At 47.5% G+C, this 24,877-nt stretch overlaps 1 protein-coding gene across 1 annotated transcript; it reads left to right on the top strand.

Annotated features, from left to right (window-relative positions):
* Positions 1-140: 140 nt before the first annotated feature.
* invs (inversin) lies at positions 141-24,807 on the top strand. The gene is made up of 19 exons (XM_079275675.1): positions 141-249; positions 796-901; positions 12,265-12,364; positions 13,034-13,200; positions 14,553-14,726; positions 15,305-15,472; positions 15,620-15,800; positions 16,270-16,379; positions 16,565-16,736; positions 17,495-17,650; positions 17,792-17,913; positions 18,357-18,464; positions 18,558-18,664; positions 18,751-18,960; positions 19,896-20,107; positions 20,326-20,914; positions 21,505-21,625; positions 24,507-24,593; positions 24,675-24,807. The coding sequence occupies exons 2-19, from the start codon at positions 899-901 to the stop codon at positions 24,675-24,677; spliced, it is 2,790 nt and encodes a 929-aa protein (XP_079131801.1). The 5' UTR covers positions 141-249; positions 796-898; the 3' UTR covers positions 24,678-24,807.
* The last annotated feature ends 70 nt before the right edge of the window (positions 24,808-24,877 follow it).

The following is a 24,877-nucleotide window of genomic DNA, read 5'->3' as shown; positions in this document are numbered from 1 at the left end:
TCTCACGGTGACCACGGAAACGCGAGTACACTTCCGGGCACCGCGTGGCTTTGTGGGTAATGTCGTATTTTGAAATCGCCAAACAGCGGTCCTGGGTGAAGGGCCGAACTCCAACCATGGTGGTGTAATACTTTACAACACTTAACGGGAGTTGCAGTGTTTTGTCACCTCAGACGTTGGCTATTCAACGGGAGTACTTGGAAGAAAGCTTTCCTAAGATTTTAATCTGAGAGGAAAGGAAATCAAACGGTAAATATGACACGTTATTAGAATGCAATAGCATGAACGTTATCCTCAGTTCATCCACTGTCACACATCTGTTCTCTGTTTATTGAGCTCGCTTATGAATAACGGATTTCTCTTGAGCAGGGGGGAGTTGCATCACTATGCTTCACTTTTTGTAATACTCTGTTCGACCTATTTTCCACCATCTAGCAATGTGTTTGAAGTTATTGACCAAAAACTTATTTTGTGGCACAACACTTAGTTAAAAATAAACTTTAGATACTTCGATGCTCATCTCTGCAAAATATCTGCAAATAGTTTCCCCTCAATCCAGAAACCTTACGCTTGTAGCTGCTGCTTTATCAAACACAGACTCCACAACACGTGACTGAAACTAAATATTATCGCACCTCAGATGAGAAGACTGGTTAACACACCAATAATATGTCGCTCTCAGGCATCATCTCTCTGCCTGTAATCAGTACAGTAGAGGTGATACGCTGGCTCCTATTTGTGGGAACAGGTGGGCTGGTCTCAGTGTGTGAGTGATCCTCTTCTCTTCCCCTGCAGGAGCCAGGATCAGGGCAGGTAGGGGACCTGGACGTGCATCCACTCACACAAAGGATGCTCTGAGCTGAGAAACATCTGCTGAAGTGTCCCCCTCAACGCAGCTATGGTGAGAATACAACACACATAGAGCAGCGATCCATATTTAATTCAGGTTTATACATCCCACAAGAGTTTTACATTCTGTAATTATTGGGTGCACATGTTTGTTACATTAGTCTCTCTCTCCTGTACTGCCGGTTTGTAAATCTCTCTCTAGAGTAAAACCATTGAGACTATGTGGAACAAACCTAATTATGTGTGCTGGAACAGCCTAATTGTTAAGGAGATTAAGGTGGAATGTTGAATTGAATCCCAGCATTAATATTTGATGGGCGTAAGCTGTCCATAGGGGGTTCACAGTGTGTGAGCAAGTCGCAGATGGAGTCAGAGGAAGATTTCTCTCTCTTCCTGTCTGAATATCAGGGGTGGAGAGAAAGCAGAAGAGAGCAGAATGTCTTTCTTAAATTGTTATGCTGGCAAGAAAATAAGCCTCTTAATGTCCCCCCCCCCCCCCAAAAAAAATCATCTTTCAGTATTGTTACATATATCCCAATATCTGCTGGGGTATGACAAAAACACTTGTTGAGTTGTTTATACTGTGTTTGTTGTGTTAAACTGTTTGGTAAAGTGAATTCAGACTGAATCAATGTCTATATTGCCCAGCCCCTCACTATATGTTATACTAGGCTTTAAGTCTGCTGATTTTTTTTATTAGCAGAAAAGAAAAATTGGTGTGACGTTAGTAATACAGTCAAAGTTGAAATTATTTATTATTCCATCTAAAAGTTACAGAGTCTGAAGATGATTTATGGGATGTGCTCTTTCCTAGAAGTTTCTAACTGTTCAGACATTAGGTTCAAACCAGGTTGACAGAAATAGAAGTATTTCACAATTATTAATGTTTCTGGAAAGGCAACACTATATTTCTTTACAGCATGTTACATCAAGTGATGTCCTGATAATATACTGGACTATGCACCAAGGGATTGTTTAGGAAATGCCAACTATAAAAAATAATGACAGATGCCTTTTACAACTTACCAGAGCCGAATAGGAGGTCTTCAGATTGATTGCACCGTCTAACAGTCAAAAAAACACAAAGGTTTTCAATTCACAGAAATATGAAACAAAGAAAAAAAAAGCAAATCTTTACATTTGAGAATCCTTAACCAACAACTGGCCATTGTCTAATAATTCATTTATGAATAAAAAATATTTTTTCTTTGTAGATTGACAAATTTAGGCAAAGCGTAAAAATCTCTTCTTATAGTGCTGCTGTAAAATCAGGCCTGTTGTTACACCTGACAAGGACATTTGAAACGTTGACTTTACCAGTCTGTGTTTTGTCTTGCACTCAGCTGCAAAGCAAGTAAAGCTCCATATGAGTAGTTATTTTTGTTTCTAACCCTACATTTTGTGAGGTGGCCTTGTCTAAAGACAGTCCGATCACACTCAACGCTGCACACACCCAAACCGCGCTCCCTGCACTTTGATTGCATCTGTCCATCCTCTCCCTATTTCGCCATCTCTTGCCTTTTCTGTTTTCTCCATCTTTTTCCATTTCGCATTGCTTTCATTGATTTTTCTGTTTGTTTTTCCAGCTGATTATGTCCCCGTACTCTGATTCGCCGGTGGGCAAATTGCTCTCTGCGCTTCAATTGGACATTTAATTAGATCACAGTTTTAGTCCAATTAGACTCGGAGGTGTTGGAAAAGGGATATGGAGGGGAGAAGTGGAAATAGTCCCCAAGGTGGTCTCTGTCTCCCTTCCCCCTTCCCCCTTCTCGTTCCCTCCCCTCCTCATCTCACTCATTTTCTTCCTCTGTCTTTTTCTGTCCGCCTTGCCGTCTCTCGCCCCCATCCCTCCTGAGGGCGGCTCATATGATGGCATGACGCAAAACACACAGCTCCCCTAACTCTGAGAGTGTCTCAAGCCGTGCCTGGACCACACACACAAGGTGACAGAGACTGTATCAGCTCACTATAGCAGAAGTTGTGTGCTTTTTTTCCCGGGTGTTTCTTTTATAAATCTTGCTCTCCTCCTCCCGTTTGGTATTGAAGCCATTGAAGGGGTAAGCAAAGGTGTTTTGAGACAGAGCCTGGGCGTTATTGGTGTCTCTGATTAAACTCCAGCACCGCCTGCCAGTCACAGCATCGACCAGCCCATACACACACACACACACACACACACACACACACACACCACAAACATTAACGTCATGCTGGGCAGAACCCTATCGACTCACTGGAGTGCTCCGGTATGATATCACTGCACCTAATGAGACTAAGATAAGCCTCATTACCAGCAGCGCTCATTTGCATGCCAGTCGAATGCAGCGCTATTCTGCATCAGTTTTAGCTCCCTTATGGTTCCGCCCTCTTCCCCCTTTTGTTGTCATAGTTCTCACACAGAGCACTGACTCCGAGCATAAACAACACGGTGCCCCAGTGGCCCAAAACACATGGGCAAACGTAAACACACACCCAGCTGTATGTGGATGTGCACACACTTGCGCTCAGAGGAAGGTCCTCAGAGGACACAAGTCAACCTCTGTGTCCCTCGAGCAGTCGCACACATCACCTTCCTCTCTGACTCCCTCCTACCCTCCACCTGCAGGAGAAAGATAGAGGACCAGCTACTGTGTCCCGTACTCCACACACTCACACATCCTAGTAGTTTGTGTGTTCCCTCTCTATATGTGTGCATGTATAGATGTGGGTGTGTGTGTGTGTGTGTGACAACGACAGGCAGGGGTGTTTTAGCCACAGGCGTCACTACCTGACCCCCGTGGTTGTGAGATTGACAGCTGTGGTCCCGCCTAATTGCATTACTCTCCCAGGTGATTGGCTCACACCCTGGGGGCTCATTTGTCAGGATGCATTGTGGTAATGATGTAAATTAGCAGCTCTATGTGTCACTCAGCCTTCTCGCCCCCTGCTGATTGGCTCTGCTGTGCCCCAGGGCCCGGCCCCCAGTTGAGGGATCCAGCTCATTGGTCCTTGGGGATCCAGGAAGTCCCCTAGAAATAGGGCTTTACAGATTGGGCATCCCTGTGGGCTGATATTATCCTTCCTCCCACCTCTTTACCTGTCAGTCAAAACCCAGGGACCCATCCCTGCAGCCGTTATCTCCTATCTAAGACATGGATACACACACACACACACACACACACACACACACATATTACAGACATGTTGGTGGTATAGGCACCCTTAATAGCCTCATGTAAAAGCCTAAACACACTCAGTTATAACTGTAGAAGTAAAGATACATGGCTATAAAAGTGTGTGTGTGTGTGTGTGTGTGTGTGTGTGTGTATGTGTGTGTGTGTGTGTGTCTAGAAATGAAATAAAGGCCACAGGCTCAGGCTCTGTTCCCCACTGCTTTCCTAGCATGCCATAGCTATGTCCTCTATCAAAGGCAGACACCTTCATAGTGAAAGACAGCCAGAGAAACAAACAGACAAACACACTGAACACAAACATACACACACTTTGACTCTCCGGTTCCTGTGCCTGTCTGTCTCAATAGCATCAATTGTGTGTGTGAGTGTAAGGAGGCAGCAGTGTGTAGTACAGCACTCCTGTAGTGTTGCTAAAAGGTTCCGTGGGAGTTTCTGCATTCTTTGTTGAACTCACTGCAGTTATATGAGGCAGAATATGAATAAAGACTAAATAATGTCAGCATCAGCATGAATCAATACTTATACAGATGCACAATCACTTGGCCTGGACCTCAGCCCGTGATCAATAGTTTACTCTGAGTTATTGTCTTCATATTAACAAGTGGAGTGCTCCCTGAGGAACATGTATGAATGGCTAAATGAGACCACTCCAAACCTCTCAACAGGACCTGGTGTTGTTTTTACACCCTCCTTTGTTTGATTTCAGACAGTCCATCGCAAAAGCCTTTTTAGCCAAATTCGGATGCACTGTAGGTGTTTCCAGAACACTCAGGTCCTCATGAAACTCTAATTGCCCGCTCTTGGCTATATGAATGTCCCTCACATAGATTCAAATATTGACCTGTGTCCCTCATGTCAGGGTTTCTGCATCTAAGATTATTCATAAATCAATTCATATTTTTATTGTGCCACATGGGGCTTTCCTATTGACTCCAGAAATGCAGAAAATGATCAAAATAAGTCAACAAGAGCAAGGAAAAAGTTTGGAGTGCTCCGTCAAGAGTAAAAAAAATGTAGACTGAATATCGGTCATCTGTGTAAGATGATGTTAAAATCTGAATCATATTACTCTTTCTGAACTGTGGCCATGTATCTCTGCATGTGTTAGATATTAGTATTAGCAGACTGTGTGTGTGTGTGTGTGTGTGTGTGTGTGTGTGTGTGTGTGTGTGTGTGTGTGTGTGTGTGTGCGCGCATGCATTACTGACTGAGTAATCATTGTAAATTAGAGATGTTTGTGGTTGATTTTAGTAAAGCCCCTGTAAATCGAAAGTTACGGACGTAACTACGGTTCTATGAATCCTGGATGACCGCCAGAGGCAGTGCTTAACACTGGATGTATCCCGTCTCGCGCATGCGCAGGTCGAATATTTATATCAACAAAGTCACGTGTGACCTCGGATGACCACCGTCATCTATAAGTTCCGGTGTCATCCTGAGCTCAGTCCTATGGAATCTTCTCGCGAGTTCACGGGATTCCGAGTGACCAAGAACTCTGGCGGTCATCCAGGATTCATAGAACCGTAGTTACGTCCGTAACTTTCGTTCTATTTCATCCTTACTGACCGCCAGAGGCAGTGCTTAACACTGGATGACTTATACCAAAAGAGTCACGAGGAAGCACAGTAACTACCCCTTATAGCTCCGGCAGAGAAAATTGGCCAAGAACCCTCCCCAGTGGGTGAGGGCCGGCAACGTTAACTCTGTAGTGTTTGGTGAATGTGCTCGGCGATGCCCATGAGGCCGCCGCACATGTATCCCCCACAGGCACACCACTCAGGCTTGCCCTCGGTGTGGAGACACTCTTGGTAGTGACCCTTCACCCCGGATGGCCGAGCGCAGCCGCTCGCCTTGTATGTATCGGCAATGGCCTCCACTATCCAGTGGGACAGGTGCCGTTTTTCCCTTTTCCCTTAAAAAGGAGCACAGCCCTTCTTAGGCTCACCATAACTGACTATGCAGGCGGTGGCTGCCATATAAGCTCTGAGGGCCCACACTGGGCACAGCAGCCTTGACCTCTCCTCTCCCGATGGGGGAGGGGGGGGGGTCAACTTTGCCAGCTGGATAGGCCGGTTTATATGTGACCGTATCCACCCCCTTGGGAGAAACACTGCCTTAGGCCAGAAAGTGACACCCAAGCCATCTGAGTTCCACCTCAGACATGATTCTTCCACTGATAGGGCATGCAGCTCGCCCCCACATTGAGCTGAATTGACAGCAAGGAGAAAACCGTCTTGCTGATAGCCATCTAGGCTCCGCCTGTGCCAGGGGTTCAAAAGGACAAGCATAAGCTGTCCAGTACCAAGGGTAGGTCCCATGCAGGGGAGACCGGCCCTTATCCAGGAGAGACTGTAGAAACTCAGTACAGCAGGCACGGGGCGCTGTACTGGGACCTTGTTCTGAGCCGCACACTAGTCGGAGAACAGCTTCCACCTGTTTCTTGTACTGCAGGCAGGTAGACCGCGCACTGGCATTCAGAATAGTCCGTCAGACTGGTTCTATGCAGCCACTCAGCATCCGGTCGGGCCCTCCCGTGACCCCTAATTGAAGGCGGCAGGGATTGGAATGCCAAATCCGACCCTCTAGTTGCGACAGGAGATCCCTCCTGTCGGGGAAGAACTCTGACAAGCTTACAGCAAAAGCAGAGGGAATGGTGGAAAGGCATAAAGAAGATCCTCTGGCCACGTGTGAGCCAGGGCATCTTGACCCAGAGGGCTGGTCCTCCGTCAGGGAGACCCAGTGGGGGCAGTGGGTCGACACGTCTGGCTGCAGCCGCCACTCTCCCGGTGGAGGCTTGTAACGGAACAGGAAAACCACAACCTTGTTCCATTCTCCTGGTGGGTACATTGCCCACAGGCTGGTCAGGCGAGGGGCCTCCCAAGTCAGAAGGCCACGGTGATCCCCGTAGCAACTTCTGCAGATCTGGTGCCCCATCGATAGTTCATGGGAAATCACAGCAGAGGTGCTGTCCACCGGACAAGCACATGCTTTCCCTTCAACATGGAAGGAAGTGCTCGAGCGCTAGCTCTAGAACCTGGACCTGCGGTCTTTCAGCAGACAACTGCCCCCAGGCTGTCCCGTTCTGTCACCCTGCACCCGCCTTGAGAGGCAGGTAACTGTTGTGACAATCTCCTGGTGGAATGGAACCGAGCCCCTGGGGCTCGGTTCCTGGGACACTGTTCGCCAGATATGCACTCCCTCCATGGGGATAGTGAATAGATGAATAGACACTGTTTCGATAATATTATTGCCCTGTATCTGTGCCACTTGGCATCCAAGTGAAGGCTGTTCAGCCATCCGCACTGGGGCGACAGACAGGCCCTCATAGGGCCACCCTAATGAAGGTTATGCTCTGAGAAGGGCTCAGGTAGCTCCTCTCCATGTTCACCTTGAGGCCTACCGGGCCACGTGAGAGAAGGCGAGCAGTGTCCTGTGGCGCCTGAAGCCGGGACGGCGCCTAGGTCAGCCAGTCGTCTAAGTACGGCAGTATGTTCACGCCCTGCGATTGCAGGGGGAAAGGACAGCAGTAACACACTGTGGACACCCATGGGGAGATGGGAGAGTCCGAATGGAAGCACCCAGGACTGAAAGTTGTGGTGACGCACCATGGGAACAGGCGTCGATAGACGTGCACCACTCTCCCTTGGACATCCGCTGATGGGAGAAAGAACCCTGACAGCCGGCCTGGAGACATCTCCTGGCACCCCTGCCGGGGGGGACGGGGACGTAAGTAGGGTTGTATAGGTAGCGGTCCGGCCTCTCAGCAGGACGCCGAGGCCTGTTGCGCTACTAGGGTAAGCTGGAGGCTGAGAAACGGCCTTGTGGGCCAAAAATGGGACCCCTAGGTCTGGGGGTGCAGGCATGTCCCTGCAAAGACCAGAGAACTGCTGCCAGGTCTGGCTAGCTCTAACAGTCCGCTGAAGCGCCTGTACAGCAGCTGACTCGAACAGCTCACCAGGCTCCACTGGGACAGTATGGAGGGTCCTCCTACATGTCTCAGATAGGGGTGACTGCGCCAGCCAAACCTGGCGGCGAGTCTGAACCAGGGTGGACATCATCCATCCACGTTCCCTCGATATGAGCGCAAACGCCTGCAATGAAGCATCACTGAGCAGAAGCGTCGAAGTAGCCCGCCGCAGAGAATCTGCGAGGGAAAGCATGAGGTGGGAGAGGGAGTTGTCGATACGGTGCACAGCGCTGCTGTGTCCTAAGCCCTGGATAGCAGGTCATCTTTGACCCGACATTGGGTCGAGGGCACCTGGCATCGGGCCTCAGAGTCTCCTCAGGGGAAACTGATGGACGCCATAGTCGTCGAACTGGCTGGCATACGTGCAAGGCCAGATTTGCCACCTCCTGCATGGTCTGATGTAAGGCGGGAGAGAGCCCTGGTGTCTCCACCATGCACGCAACTCCCTCAGATATTCCTCGGAGGGAGGAACAGAAAAGGTGGTGAGGGCGGGAAGGTGCCTGAAGAAGGCACTCACAGGTGGATGCTCCAGCTGCTGTGTATGCCCGGCGTGCAAGCGCCATACCAATGACCAGGGTAGGTTGGTCTGGATTCAGCTGCCCTGACAGGGGGAGGTAGACCTCCCGCATCAGGTGTTCCACTTCGGCCAGCCTAGCAGACCTTACTGCTCAAGGCGTGATGCCGCAGGTCCTGCCTGGGTTCTCCCTGCTAGGGCAAGAGGTCAGGGCCGTCCTCCGGCTGAAGAGGAGCTATACAGGTCCTACAGCCGGGAGAGTTGAACATGGCCGCGATTCTGGTGGAACCCTTGTCCCACTAGTTTATGCGGAATTCCCAATCAGTCCGAGCGAGAGCGCTCTGCTGAAGGTTGAGAGAACAGGCAGGGGGCAGTCAGTGGCGAGTGATCCTTCGGACACTCTTCCCTTAGCCAGCCGCTGCGGATATTGGTGACCCACCAGTTAGCCTGAGCGAGAGCACTCTGCAACTGCGGAAACAGGTCAGGCAAAGTCCTTATAGTGAGAGGGGCGAGGACACTCTCTAAGCCCACTCTCGTCACTAAGATAGTTGCTGCAGATATTAGTGTCCCCCCAGTTAGCTTGAGCGAGAGCACTCTGTTACCGTAAAAACGGACAAAACAGACCACAGTCCGTACAGTGAGAGGGGAGCGAGGACACTCTTCACTAAGATAGTTGCTGCCGATATTGGTGTCCCACCAGTTAGCTTGAGCGAGAGCACTCTGCCACTGTGGAAACAGGTCAGGCAAAGTCCTTATAGTGAGAGGGGCGAGGACACTCTTCACTAAACTAGTTGCTGCCGATATTGGTGTCCCACCAGTTAGCTTGAGCGAGAGCACTCTGCTACTGTGAAAAACGGACAAAAAAACCCACAGTCCTTACAGTGCGAGGACACTCTCCACTTGGACAGGTGCTGTAACTCTTGGTGTGCTACCAGTTAGCCTGAGCGAGGGCACTCTGCTAACTGATATCCGCTACCGATATGTCCATAATGTTTACAACAATCAATGGACACACAGAGTATTAGCTTAGTCTAGTTAGCCGGAGCGAACTCGACAGCCGTAATGCGTCAAAACCATCAATGGGCACAACCTCAATGTTGATTTAGTATAACTAGCATTCACCGAGTTAGCCTGAGCGAGCACATTCCGCTAACTGTGATCGTTGTAATGCTACAAAGTTGATGGCCACAGCCCCAGTACCAGCTTTGTTTATCTAGTTTCCCACTGAGTTAACCTGAGCGAGGACGCTCTGTTAACTGTGACAGCCGTAAGGATACAAAGTTGCTGGACGCAGTCCCAGTCTCAGCTTTTGTTTAGCTAGTTTCCCACTGAGTTAACCTGAGCGAGGACGCTCTGTTAACTGTGACAGCTGTAAGGATACAAAGTTGATGGCTACAGCCCCAGTATCAGCTTTGTTTAGCTAGTTTTCCACTGAGTTAACCTGAGCGAGGACGCTCTGTTAACTGTGACAGCCGTAAGGATACAAAGTTGATGGACGCCGTCCCAGTATCAGCTCTGTTTAGCTAGTTTCCCACTGAGTTAACCTGAGCGAGGACGCTCTGTTAACTGTGACAGCCGTAAGGATACAAAGTTGATGGACGCAGTCCCAGTATCAGCTTTTGTTTTAGCTAGTTTCCCACTGAGTTAACCTGAGCGAGGACGCTCTGTTAACTGTGACAGCTGTAAGGATACAAAGTTGATGGCTACAGCCCCAGTATCAGCTTTGTTTAGCTAGCCAGCTAGCATCCAAGTTAGCCTGAGTGAAGACACTGCTAACTGCGAATTACGTCAGATGTAAAGATTAAATCTCCATGTACACAACGCCAATGCGGACTAGTGTCTCACAAAGTTTGCCTGAGCAGGAACACTCTGCTAACTGTGATAGCCGTAACACTGTGAAGGGCGGGCCGACAGCGTAATTCTACGCTCTCGTTAGCGCGCCACTCGATTACTAGAGCGGAAGCGCTCTGCCAACCGTGGAACAAACAACTGTTATAGAAAACAATGTTAATCGATCTTACCGATTGCTGTCATCACGACTTAGCTGACCCTTATCAGACTGGTGACGACCGATGATAGGGGCGGCCACCAGTCCGGGGCTCGATGTCCGAACGGCGAACACACCGTTCCCTCCGAAGAGGGACAGCTCGTCGCAGCCTTTGGAGGGCGAGAGAACCGCAACTCCGACCGGTAGTCACAAGGCTACAGCGACGAGCTCTAATATGTCTTGATCGTAGACACATCCTTGTTTAAGCTACCATGGTAGCTAACCTGCGACGCGAGAAGAAAAAAAGGACTGAGCTCAGGATGACACCGGAACTTATAGATGACGGTGGTCATCCGAGGTCACACGTGACTTTGTTGATATAAATATTCGACCTGCGCATGCGCGAGACGGGATACATCCAGTGTTAAGCACTGCCTCTGGCGGTCAGTAAGGATGAAATAGAAACTCTCTCTCACGGAAAATAACTTCCCATGACGTGGCACATGTGCCAAACGTCCACACACACCGACGCTCACACACACCTTTATATGCCGCACCTACCACCCTCGTTTTACGTGCACATAGACCTTATTTGCAGTAAATGTAGTAAATGAACTAACCTGCATTAAGTCTCCGCCACTACTTGACAGAGCGTGAGAAAGCAGCGAGCATGATGGGTAATTGCCATGCTGCACGCAGTATCTACAGGAGCACACTTTATGAGGTGACGGCGAGGGAAGGGAGAGGGGGATGAGAAGGAAGGATGCATGACACCGGCGTATTCCTTCCTCCCTTCAGATCATTCAGGGTTTTTTTACCAAGAGTTAAAAAGTTGTCAAGACTGTGGCAGAGGTAATCAGCCTGCCTCTATCAATATTTCCTGTTAGTTGCACTGAATGAAACTGATAGTAGAGGATCACATCTATTTGTGTGACCGATAATGAAAATGTCTCGGAGAAATCTCCGATTGTGGCATGAGTTTGTGCCTCCAGCGTTTATGTGTTTAGGGGCAATAATTGATTTCTGTGTTGTGCCTCGCAGGGCTTGTCCCACATCTCTAAAACCACACACACATACATCCAAGCATGCACACACACACACACACACACTCACACACAGCAAGGCATGCTGCAGTATTAATGAGACATGAATAAGACATGAAGAGAGACCCCCCTCTTACATGCTCACACAGGGTCTCCCCCTCCCCAGCTGCTTCCTGTCTGCAGATTACCCAGCTTTCACTGGGCTCTGGTTAAGTGGGGCCAGGAAGAGATTTAGCCCCCTCAGCAGGAGCAGACGCACACGTCTATATACACTAACAAGCGCACACATACAAGCGTGTGCACGCACAAACCCCCTACTGTAAGAAAAAAATCAGAAAATATCTGTTTTATTGTGTGGTTGACTGTGATGTCTGAGGATACTACATTTAAGTTTGCTCCTCTAGCGCTGTCGTCCACTGAATTAAGTTTGAACTATCAGGCACAATTTTAAATGGTGTTTGTTTATGTGAGATTTTTTAATACATTTTCTTTACATTTTTTTGTGTGTGGGGACTGGGAGTGATTTTGAAATTGGTGTTACCCATTTCAGGCTTATTGTGTTATTACCGGTATGCATGATTGGTTAAGTGTACTTATGTCCAGTTGTGAGGTGTGCTTGGAGCTAAATAACTGCTAAGGAAGCAGTCTCGACGCCACGTATTATCACTCTACTAAACAGCTGATTGTATGTCGCTGCAGGTTGAGTTGTGACCTTCTATATGTTCGTGTTGCAGGCCTCAGCGACGTCTAGCCCCGGACCTGCGTCTCTGGGCTCGCAGGTTCACGCTGCAGCTGTCAATGGAGATAGGAGCGCTCTCCTCAAACTCATCACAGGTAGGCAATCAGTTTCTAAACATATTACAGGTTTGATCGGCACATCAACTGCATCACATGGGCAGAGCTCACAGAGCCCTTAAGACACCTCAAACACACAGGGTTCAATTCACATGAATTAGTTGGAATTCTTTTTCTTTATTGATTTTATATTTGGAACATTTCTCGTCTTCCGTCATCTGTAGATAGGTCAGAGTGCAGGGACGGCTGCAGCAGCAGGTAGGAGTAGAAATGACAGCAGAGCAGGTGGTCAGGTCAGAGTGGAAGCTGGAACCGTGGTCCATCAGCTGAAAGGATGGGCCACCATTCTGCGATTATCTGGACATTCAGCCATGTTGATATTTAACCTTAAATATGCAGAAAACTGAGTCTCACTCGGGCATAGAATAGAAATGTCCGGCAAAAAATATATGAACAGCATCAAATGCAAATTCTCTTGCTCTAGTCCTCCAGGTTATCAGTGTTACAGTATTTCCTTACGGCTTCCAGCTGCCCCGAATAAATTAAGAAAAGTGGAATTGGAATTGCTATTAAACTCAAGCAGTAAAAGACTGAGTTTAAGTACAAGGAGTCGCCTTTTACAAATAGTTTTATAATGTATTCCATCACAAGTCACAAAATTGGCTGGCTTAAACTGTGCTTTATGTGTGTGTGTGTGTGTGTGTGTAGCAGAGCCGTCGCTGCGGGACCGTGAGGACCAGTTTGGCCGGACCCCTTTGATGTACTGCGTGCTGGCTGACCGACTGGATTGTGCAGAGATTCTGCTGAAGGCCGGCGCCTCTGTCAACAAGACCGACCACAGCCAGCGCACCGCTCTGCACCTTGCCGCGCAGAAGGTTTGGACATCCACAAATACACACACACACACACACAGACATACACAGACATACACTGGAGCACACACAAATGTTGCACTGTAACACACGTGTCAACCCTTTTTATGGCAAAAAGTTGACAAAGTTGATGAACAAGAATTGATAAGTATATGGATATATAGAGATGCATTGAATATGAAGACCAAGTGTGAGCTCATGGAGGTTTAACGGCAAAGAGAGAAATTGAGACCATAAGCTCCAGTGGGAAGCCAGTGCCCCCTAGTGGCTGTAGTCAAGGCTTTAGGGTTTATGGGGGTGAATATCATCTGATGTAAAATCCTGCCACACAAACACTGCAGCAAGGAGTTTCACTCACACAATGTCTTATGAACAGAGAATAATTCTGCATGGAGACGGTCCTGTTTCACTGCATTTTACCCAGCAAAACGTGTGCAACAAGAGGAGAATAATGTAATTGTCACTCACGCTTAAGTCTAGACTGAGGAACAGCCAGAAGAGACGATAATAATGAGACTGGGTGGTCTGTTGTCTCTTCAGGGACGTAGCTGGGGAACAGCGGGATGTGGTACTAATAATATCTCTTTACAGCTCATTTATTTATTGGTGGCTTCTTTTATGGGAATGCACTGATACAGGATCATCATATCATTGAAGAGAGAAAGGGGTTGATAGGTTATTTGGGTCTGTCCCATAGCTGGTGTGTATGTGTGTATGTGTGTGTGTGTGTGTGCGTGCGTGCGTGCTTGCGTGTGTGTGCGTGCTTGCGTGTGTGTGTGCGTGTTTGCGTGTGTGTGCTAGGGGATGCTAGTGATGGGAAGCCCTGTCTCTTTGACATCTGATCAATAAACGGCTGAGACAGGGAGAGAGGCCAGGGATTACCGATCTAATTGGACTGAGAATAGAGGACAGGAACACACACACACACACACACACACACACTCGCGGTCTAGATGCATGCTCACACACAAGATAGATCTGTCAGACTGTGGCGTTGTGGTCACAGGACGGCAAATATACTAAACACACTCACCCGCGTTCACGGTCATGCCCGTGTGGACACTCGCATCCTGTTGTCCAGCTGACAGCTGTTGCACAATACATCATCCGCCGGCCCGGTGGTGAGAGACCGAAACTGAGGATGATGATTTGGAGGGGAGGACAGGCAGGGAGCCACTGTTTACTGTTTAACAGCTCATCACAGAGGCAGGAGGAGGGAAGATGGATGACCTGCGGATTGAACCAGACACAGCTAAAAGCCTGGGGAGTGCGTGTGTGTGTGTGGAAGTGTGTGCGTCATTGCTGCTCGTTCACAAATGATATTGAGGAGAATTGGTGATTTCTGTGTGTCGCAGGGGAACGTGCGTTTTCTGAAGCTGCTGCTGTCCAGGCGTGCTAACTGGCTGCAGAAAGATTTAGAGGAGATGACCCCGCTCCATCTGGCCACCCGACACCCATCCCAAAAAGCCCTCGCACTGCTGCTCAAACACATTGGACCTGGAGAGGTTGACACACAAGACAAGAACAAGGTACTACAGTACAAATGCACACTAACAAGATGTTTGTCCACTGTTTGTCCTCAGTCAGAAACCGGCCAGTCTGGGCGTCTGACCAATAACCTGCAAGGAGATAACTGACTGACTGAAGATATTTCCTTTGAAGCTCTAGGAAATTGAGTTCATACACACATAAACACTGAGAGGCACACTCACACAGCAGTTAACAATTTAAAAATGTGTGGCTTTGTCCTGAGTTCTGCTGATAAGACCACAAACACACAAACAGTCTCCTTTGTCTGTTGGGGCTAATGTGTTTCTGACATCAGTAGTTAGTTTTGTAATAATCCAATATGCATCATCGTGTCAGATGACAGTGGTTTCAGCAAATCTCAGAATAGCTCAGTAGCCGTCATGGCTGCACTATCGGAGTCACAATCTCAGCTCACTGCTGGATCTTCAATAAGAGCTTTGTGTAGCACGAAGCCCTCATATTTCCTGTCAAAGTGGAGTCATTTTTTTTAACGTAAATGGAAACTTCAAACCTGATGTTACAACAGCCCCCTTTGTTTTGAACTCCATTCATCATCTCTCACTCGGTCTCTTTGCAGCAAACGGCTCTCCACTGGTCAGCGTTTTATAACCGACCAGAACACGTTCGCCTTCTGATCAAGCACGACTCCAACATCGGCATCCCGGACAGCGAGGGCAAGATCCCTCTGCACTGGGCAGCGCACAGTCAGGAGCCCAGCGCTACACAAACTGTCCGCTGTATACTGGTACACACTATTGTGCACACACACATACACACTTTAGAGAAACTGCCATCATCGTCCTTCATCCTCACCCGTCAGTCTGCATGTCTTTTTATTTTCTTTATTTTATTTTATTTATTTGCACGTGTGTGTGTATGTGTCTGTGTGCAGGAAGCAGCTCCCACTGAATCCCTGTTGAACTGGCAGGACTATGAGGGCCGGACGCCCCTGCACTTTGCCGTGGCAGACGGTAACGAGGCAGTGGTGGAGGTGCTGACGTCTTACGAGGGTTGTAATGTGACCGCTTATGATAACCTATTCAGAACACCGCTGCACTGGGCAGCTCTGCTCGGTGAGTGATCCTGTATGTGACCCACTGCAGCTACACACTGACATGAAGGATTTCAGGCTTTGTGGGATTTGTCCCCAAAAGTTTACACTGGTCAACTGAATCAAAGTCAAAACGGACTAATTTTTAACCGCATGATAAGATGATGTTTTATTTGATTTTAGCCACAATAGCAACGTGTCTCTATTGATGGCAGTGTTTGTCTATCTGCTGGTCCGCCACCAGACAGACAAGATAAACATTACACCTGCTTAACATTAGCTCTGGTTAGAGATTGTGTAAATATTGACAGTTGACTTATGTTGAGTCAATAAGGAGTTATTTGTTTTTCTGTTAACAGTTTGAAAAGTAAACTGAAAAAACAAGGTGAATAAGAAAAGAAAAAGGTGCCTTTGTTGGAGAGTTGAGCAGTCGTTCCAGCTCCTTACTGTTTATCTGTCTCATCCCTCTAATGTAAACATGGGTTTTTCAGGCCATGCCAGAATTGTCCACCTACTGTTGGAGAGAAACACATCAGGCACTATTCCCTCAGACAGCCAAGGAGCCACACCTCTGCACTACGGCGCCCAGAGCAACAACGCTGTGAGTTGTATAAACTTACACACAAAGCTGGGAACCTGCTGAGTCAGCATCATACACGTTTATCCAAAATACAACATTGTCGATAATGAAGCAAAGCCGTCTCATCCTGTATGTTCAGTATCCTTCCAATGAATAAACTGAACTTCACCAAAAAAGAAGTATCGTCTGTCCGTGTGCGTCTGCAGGAGACAGTGGGCGTGTTTCTGTCCCACCCGTCTGTGAAAGATGAACCCGATCTGGAGGGGAGGACGGCCTTCATGTGGGCCGCTGGGAAGGGCAGTGATGATGTCATCCGCACCATGCTGGCCCTCACCCCTCACATTGACATCAACATGGCCGACAAGTATGGAGGCACCGGTGAGCACCTGAGAAACAAGAGGAGCAACCGAGGCTCCTCTAAACTGCTTTGACCCACATCCCCCATGTCCCCCCACCCACACCTCTCGAGTGTGGCCTGCTGCTTGTTTTAGGCTCAGGGTGATGATGTCACAGGGGATTCCCCCTAAATTGCTAAAGAGACTACGAGATTGAAGGAGAGAGGGAAGTGACACTGTCAGCGAAATTAGTGTGAGCCCGCTCAATAGACTCCCACCACTGCCAGCCCTGTCCTCTGACACGCACACACACACAACCTACTGCCACGCTCTGACCCCTGGGGCTGTTTGGACGTATAATCTCCATGGCGATAGCCCCTCTGCTCAGCCAGGCGGTCATTGTTGATGCATGCATAACATGCAACGGTTGAGTCATCCTAATGAGACGGTGCACAGGTCAGTGGAGCTGACTGGTGCCCAGATCACTTCCACACACTTGACTCTGGTCTGTGCTATCTGGGGGACTGGAGAGGAGGGAGAGGGGGGGGGGGCATGGACAGCCACCAGCCTAAGTGTATTGCTCCTCATTAAATGTCTCCGTCTGTTTAACCCACCATTGACCAGGCTTTAGCCACAGCCCTGTGGAGTAGAGCTGCAGTCAAGGGTGACGCGTGAACAAAGCAGAGGCAGATAAAGGAGGAGCAGTTGTCCCGAGAGTGTTTACTGTCCAGTTAGATTCAGGACCTCTTATCTCAGGATGGTTTTCTTCATGCTTCTGCGTATGTCTGGGTGTTCACACAGCGCTCCATGCGGCCTCCCTGTCAGGCCATGTGAGCACAGTGAAGCTGCTGTTGGAGAGGGGAGCGATGGTCGACTCTCTGGATGTGATGAAACACACGCCGCTGTTCCGGGCTTGCGAGATGGGACACAGAGATGTCATACTCACACTCATCAAAGGTTGGTGTAATTGGTGCATATGTGCAAGCGTCCCAATTATCTGCTTTTCTGTACCACTCTATCCTGAGTATTCGTCTTTACCTTACTATTTAAGAGACATGAGTGTCACCTCGACTGAACTGTAACTGCAATGAATTAAAGGTTCTGCACGCGTGGACCTGGTGGACGTGGACGGTCACACCGCTCTGCATTGGGCTGCTCTGGGAGGCAATGCTGAGGTCTGTCAAATACTGATGGAGAATGGGATTAGTCCCAATGTACAGGTATGAATGCACACACTCAAAACATCATCAAAAACAAACTAATTTACAACCCTCATTTAGTGCATAAGAAGAACTCCAGTTTAGCAAACACTAACATGATACAACAACAGTCTGTTAGAGCAAACCTGACCGTTTAGTCGGACACTCACATTCGCTATGATAGACAGCTTGAGCATCATGTTAGCTTTGGCTACACCGTGGAGGGCTTTCGATCCACTGAACAAGGATTGTAGCTTTGTCCCCCATTAAATGCGACAAAAAAACAGTTGGACAGCTGAAGCGGCATGTCTAGTATGAATCCAAAAATACATTTGGAAAAGATGTCTTTCTCCGCACTGCTTTAAGAGCAGCGAGTATAAAATCCGGATCAACCTCATGAATCCTGAGCGACTCTTTAAACTGTTCTGCATCTGACTGTTAATGATCTGAGCTCTCCTGGGCAGGACCAGGCGGGACGGACTCCTCTGCAGTGCGCTGCTTATGGCGGCTACATCACGTGCATGGCTGTTCTCATGGAGACCAATGCTGATTCAAACATACAGGACAAGGAGGTAAAAAAAAAATCGACTCCTTGTCATGTGAGCTATGTTGAGCTTTTGAACATGACTGTATTTTAAATGGGTGCTCTTTATATGGGTGCACAGGGGCGGACTGCTCTCCACTGGTCTTGTAACAATGGCTACCTGGACGCTGTGAAACTGCTGCTGGGCTACAATGCCTTTCCTAATCACATGGAGCACACTGAAGAGAGGTGAGGACCCAGCCCCTCCAGAGGAAGGAGAGGGGGAAGTAGAAGTGGGGAACTGTATGAATGACACTGGTGTTCGTTTTGTTCAGGTACACCCCTCTGGACTACGCTCTGTTGGGGGGGCACAGCGAGGTGACTCAGTTCATGCTGGAGCACGGAGCTCTGTCCATAGCAGCGATCCAGGACATCGCCGCTGCCTCCATCCAGGCCGTCTACAAGGGCTACACCGTCCGCAAGACCTTCAGGGAGAGAAAGCAGCTGCTCATGAGGCATGAGCAGCTGCGCAAGGACGCAGCGAAGTGAGAGACGAGCACAGACACGAACACACTTCCATATCGGTGTTTGTAGACACACAGAGCCACACATGCACTGAAGCCTTAGTTGTTTCTATTTCTTCATGATGTTCGTAATTGTTGTACGACTCTCATAAACATCCCTCTCTTTGTCACACAACACCTTTTGCGTGTGACATTTGCATGCATAGTGTTCATCACTCACCATCTGTCTCTTTCTTCTTCTTCTTCTTCTCGCTCAGATAGGAACAGTCACACTCGGTCCATATCTATCGTTCTCTCTGTCATCCCTGCACACACATATGTCTTCCCGCTGTCTCTTTCTCTTCTGGCTTGTTCTTCTTTTGTCATTTGCTCACCGGTCTCAATTTAATCCGTCTGACATGATGCTTCTGATCTGCAACATTTCTCGTTATTTCAAGCAGGCAGTTTTATTGAGTTGTATTTTATGAGATGTTTTTCTTATGAAGTACTCAAAATGTCTTGTGTTTTTATCAGATTGTTTTTCTGATTATTAACCGAGCTGTGACCAAACTTTTTATTGCTCCACAAGTTAAAATCCCGTTGCATCAGAAAGTTGCAATTTTGCTTGTGCAAACTGACCAATGTTCATACTTGATGGTGAAATAGTGCAGCTAAAATATGTCATTTGATCATGTGTCCATTTTGAGTGCGCACAGAATATATAATGAAATAAATCAGTGTCACCATAGGCCACAAATTCCTTTTGAAACAAATGTCCATGCTGGTAGAGTAGATATCTGCACACTTAAATCTATGCAGAGAACACTTTGTTTTTAGCTTTCGGTCTAAAGGACCTTCATCAGAGCATATATATAGACACACATGCTTCCTGTCTGCACTTTGGCTGCTCATGTGGTGCGTTTCAGACAAAACTCTTAGCCACGCTTACATATCCAACCGCTTCTCTTTGTGTGTAGGAAACGAGAGGAAGAACAGCGGAAGAGAAAAGCTGTGCAGCAAGTCTCTGTGTCCACTGCGGAGAAACGGAGGGTCCCTGTGGTGAGAACAGAGCAGGAAAAGCTCTCCTTAGTGAACATATTAGAGGACTTATCCATCAATGACCCCGTGGTGGAAACGAAGAAAACATCCAAAGCTGAACGCGCTAAGAGCAAAGAGGAGAGACTCAAAGGTACAAATGTGCAGAAATTCTTAAAATTTGCTATAATGGAACTTGTACTTTGAGTGGATTGACAGTTATGATGTAGTATTGGTATTAGAGGCTAAAATAAACTTTTGACCGAGACATTTTATTTGTTTTTCATCCCTAATTCAGAGTGTATTGCTCATTTACACGAGGTGTCATGTTGATTGTATAGAATTACATATTTATATACTTTCTCCCACCAGCCCACAAGAGCAGGTCCTCCAGAAGAAGTAAAGCAGCTGAAACACACGACGTTCCTGATGCTTCGATCAGCCACTGTCATGTGACCGGTGGAAGTGTGCCCGGTGCTCTCCAGACCACCAGGCTGAAGGAACTTCTCTCTCCCGTCAGCTGCAGCCAGCCACCCGGCCTCAAACCCGGACCCCCCTCCATGCCCAAAGCCAGGGAACGACCTTCCTCAAACTCCTGCATTCCCTCCACATGTGTTGCGGTGACAGACAAACCTGACACTACTACCAGAGAATGCGTCCCTCTGAAGAAGAGAGACGCTCACGTGACTGTGCAGGCTGCCCCCGGCGAGACCGATGCTCTCACCGCCCCACAAAAGCACAGAAACCATAAGGAGCGGACTTCAGAAAAGGCCGCCGCCAAAGACGTCACGTACATTCCCTCGTTAAGAAGCAGTTCATCTTTAGACCACAAAAGCCCCTTGAGAAAGACTCAGTCCGCCACACATGCACCCATCTGGACACGCACGCACAGGGAACACAACAAAGAGCAGCGCGGGAGGAGGAACGAGGCCGCACGCATCATCCAGCGAGCTTGGCGAAGGTGAGTTTACGGGACTTGTGTTTGTACCCGGAGGGGTGTTCAGTAGCTGAAGCCTCTCTGGCTGTGGGTGCTAGGCGGTGCCATGTGGTGCCCACATGTGCCCTCTCTCCCACATACATGCCAACCCGTTCTCATCTCTTCCCCCCCCCCTTCATTGTTGGTCTGGATGCCATCAACATCAAAACTTGAGCAGTTAGGGGGAGATCGTGGGAGATGGGTGAGACAAGGAGGCAGGGGACGGACGAGCTACAATCTAGAGCTTTCATACTGGTTTAACGAGAGGCTAAAAGTTCAGCCGTGCTGCTCTTAATCGCTACCAGCAGCCGCTCTTTGCTGTTCTCTTGCTCTTACACACTGTGTTCCTCTTCGAGGTTGCCAGTCCGCCACAGGAGGTCCTCGGTTTCCATTCAGCTTCAGAATTATATTCTCTATGTGCTGCCTATTAACTGCCTTGAATACATTTTGTTTACTTAGTTTATGCTTAGTGAGTTTTAATGTTAGGACTTGCCAGCTTTCAAACCTTTGAACACAGTCTGACTTTTTTTTTTTTTTTTTATTGAACACCCTTGCATGGATATGTGTGTGTGCAGGTTCCACACACACACACACGGAGAGAGGTACAGGCCCCCGAGCAGGCGGAGTCAAATGATTCAAACCACGCCAGGAAGAAAATGGAAGCGAGTAAAAGCTCAGTGCTACAAAGCATCTATGGTAAGGTCATTGCTTTTTGCCTCGTACACACGAAAATGTGATAACAGAGATTAAATGGGCCATTCATATACTCTATATATGATATATATATATCTGTTCAGCAGAGCAATTACAGACCCTTAACAGTCCTTGAGAGCCGTACTGCAGTTTGTATATCTGGTGGTGTAATTCATCAGAGTGATGGCACTCTGTTTGGAAATGGAGAAGTCATTATTCTAACAGTGCGTCACCGTTTCCATGAGCTGTACAAGTTCACGGGTCAAAACTGAACGAACGTGAACTCAGAGCTGTGACTCCGTCAGATCCGGCTGGAGCCGACATCCAAATAGGAAAAACATTCCTGAATTTATCCGTCACGTGAGCTTCAATTGAAGTGAATGGGAGGAGCGAATATGCGTTTAAGAATAAGTCTTGTCATATTCTCAATTTTTAATGATGGACAACTTTTATTGAATAAACTCATGACAATGAATTAATCCTTTTTTTTTTTTACCAAATCTGTTTTTGAGACCCATTTGGAAAGATTTATCTCCTTACTGGCAGCGAATGGTCTTTGAGCTGAGTGCCGCAGACAACTGGGATCAAAACAGGAACCACGCTCCAAGTCACCAAGAAAACATATTAAGATTTATGACGAGATCACTTCAGACATGCAAGAGGATTCTTCAATTGTACTGCAGCAGAATAAAATAACTGAGGATCAAATTTGTGACCACAAATGATTAAAAAAACATAAAATATAGGCTCCAATGAGGTTTGAACTCATGACCCCTGGTTTACAAGACCAGTGCTCTGCCACTGAGCTATAGAGCCTATGTTAACATACTAGTGTCAGATCAGCATCATAAGGACAACACCCTGAACAACCATAGCTTTGGGCCTGACTTGATCAACCAGTTACAGGAGTGTCCTGAGCTTTGTTATGCAGCACCAGCTGAATGCAGTCACTGTTCACATGATGCAACTGCAAATCTAAATGACATCCAAACATTTTCCTTTACCGTCCTCTAGGTAACTCTAAATGAGGGCGTTCACAGGATAAGGACGTTGGAAAGCATTTGGAGATGGACTAATGACTGTGGCCTCAGGTCTTTTCATGGGATTTATAATGAATATCGCCAGCCTGTGAATCACTTGCTGTACTGCTCTCTAGGCTGAAACATTCAAGCATGTGAGAGATGTGAAAGCCTGTATTGGTTAGGTTGTGAGCAGCATTCTCTTAACTGAAAACAGTGAAACAACAGCAGATCTCTAACCCACATGTGCGAAAGCGTACCTCTTAGATTACATCAAATTTCCCACATTGGAAGAAGCTGGAGATCAGGACGGTTGTCATACCGGTGTAGAACACAGGGCGCCATGTAGCTGTCTGTGTGATGCTTCAATCTACACTCTGGGACAGTATCAGCCTGGTGTCCCTGTGAGGAACCTCTGGTCGGGTTTCGCTCTGCAGACAGGCCTGACCTTCATCACACATCACCAGGTGATGATGGGAGAATGGGCAGGAACCTCGCTGCGCCAAAACATACACGCCTGCACGCCGTCACCGCTCACAGACAGACAGACAGACGGAGCCCCCTGATGTGGTTTTCCCCTCCCCCTTTCTCACCTCCCCTCCCTCTCTCTCTCGCTCCCTCCCCTTTTCGCTCTCTGACAGTCCTGGCACTGTGAAAAGTTCAGAGCTGTCAGGTGGAATGTCAGACGACTGCGTAGAGCCATCAGCTGAACGCACACACAAAACCCGAAACACACACACACACACACATATTCACGAGACTCATTCTCAGACTTATTTTTTTTTTTCTAATTTGTTTTACTGAGAAGTCAGGCATTTGACAGAGCTCTGGACTGGGTCACACTGCTCCGTTAATCATCATTTCTTGGATGCCTGTTAATTATTTTAACTCAAATGTAGATAACAAAACTACATGTGTGACAGATTTGCTGTGTGCAAGCTTGATTTAATAAATGCTATACCTCTGCACAGAAGTGCAAACATTGCATGTTAAGAGGAGACACTACAAGTGAATAGATTGAAAAATTTAACAATTAATATCACCATGAAACATAAATCTTAACATTGACAAGTTTGGTTAATTGGGGTGCTTACGGGCTCAGAGGGAGAGACTAAAAACTGTTGAACAATATATACAACCATGAAACTTCCCCAGCTGATTACATTACCTTTTCTTACTACAAGTTTTCTGAAATATTATGTTTAAATATGCAGATGAGGCTTAATCTAACGCTAACCTTTGGCAAATTTAGGCACAATCTACCAATGCAAATAGCCAAAGTAGTAAATTAAACAAATAAATGTATATTTTGGATGTTTTCTTTCGACTGAGCTGAAAGAAGACTGTACGAAATTGCCCAAAGTTTCATAATTTATCAGTCCAAAAATTGTGATTTTGCCTGTGGTGTCTCCCCTTAAAAACACAACATGTCGGTGTTTCCATTGAGCTCCTACAACACTAGACAATAACAGATAAACTACCTCTTCCCTGTGTTCGTCTTTAGTCTGTGAAATGCCGTGCCATAAAAACACTGTATTTAAGTTTTATTATAATTTAAGTGATTATTTGTGACTACTAGTTATTTAAAAACATAATTAAGGCTCCAATGAGGTTTGAACTCATGACCCCTGGTTTACAAGACCAGTGCTCTGCCACTGAGCTATAGAGCCTTCGATACTACACTGGTTTCAGATCAGCATCATAAAGACAACACCCTGAACACCCATCGCTTCTGGTCTGACTTGACCAACCAGTTACAGGAGTGTCCTGAGCTTTTGTTATGCAGCACCAGCTGCTTGAATGCATAAACTGTTCACATGCTGCAACAATATACTATTCTAACATTTTCCTCAACTGTCCTGAAGGCAACTCTATGGCCAGACGAGGGCGTTCTCTCCGGGGCTCTCAGTCTCAGCTGCTGCTGGACATGTCTTTACGCACACAGAGCCAGTGTAAGTCCACGCACAGCCACAAACACACAGCTTTAATAAAGTCAAAAGTCTCTAAAGTCATTTTCTGTGCTTATTTTACAGTGAGCGGTATTGACTGTGTGCACCTGACTGACGCTGTAAATCAAGCCACGCAGTACTCGTACCACCTGAGACCACATAGTGCTGGACAGGGGACCAGAGGCCGGGGGAAACACTGAACCCACACACACACACACATGTTCTTTGATGTTTTCTCAGCTGGCTGGCGGCCTTACCTCTATAGAATTACTTCACACATTGTTCGC

The sequence above is a fragment of the Melanostigma gelatinosum genome (genome assembly GCF_949748355.1).
Source record: "Melanostigma gelatinosum genome assembly, chromosome: 9".
NCBI classification, from domain to species: Eukaryota; Metazoa; Chordata; class Actinopteri; order Perciformes; family Zoarcidae; genus Melanostigma; species Melanostigma gelatinosum.
Note: the sequence above shows the minus strand (reverse complement) of the source record. Positions and strands in the feature narration are given on the sequence as shown.

What these genes read in the sequence shown, in the direction of transcription:
- invs (XM_079275675.1), top strand. An exon ending in TCTCCTCAAACTCATCACAG is followed by an intron (nt 12,365 to 13,033) that starts GTAGGCAATCAG and finishes GTGTGTGTGTAG; the next exon opens with CAGAGCCGTCGCTGCGGGAC. An exon ending in ATCCAGCGAGCTTGGCGAAG is followed by an intron (nt 20,915 to 21,504) that starts GTGAGTTTACGG and finishes GTGTGTGTGCAG; the next exon opens with GTTCCACACACACACACACG.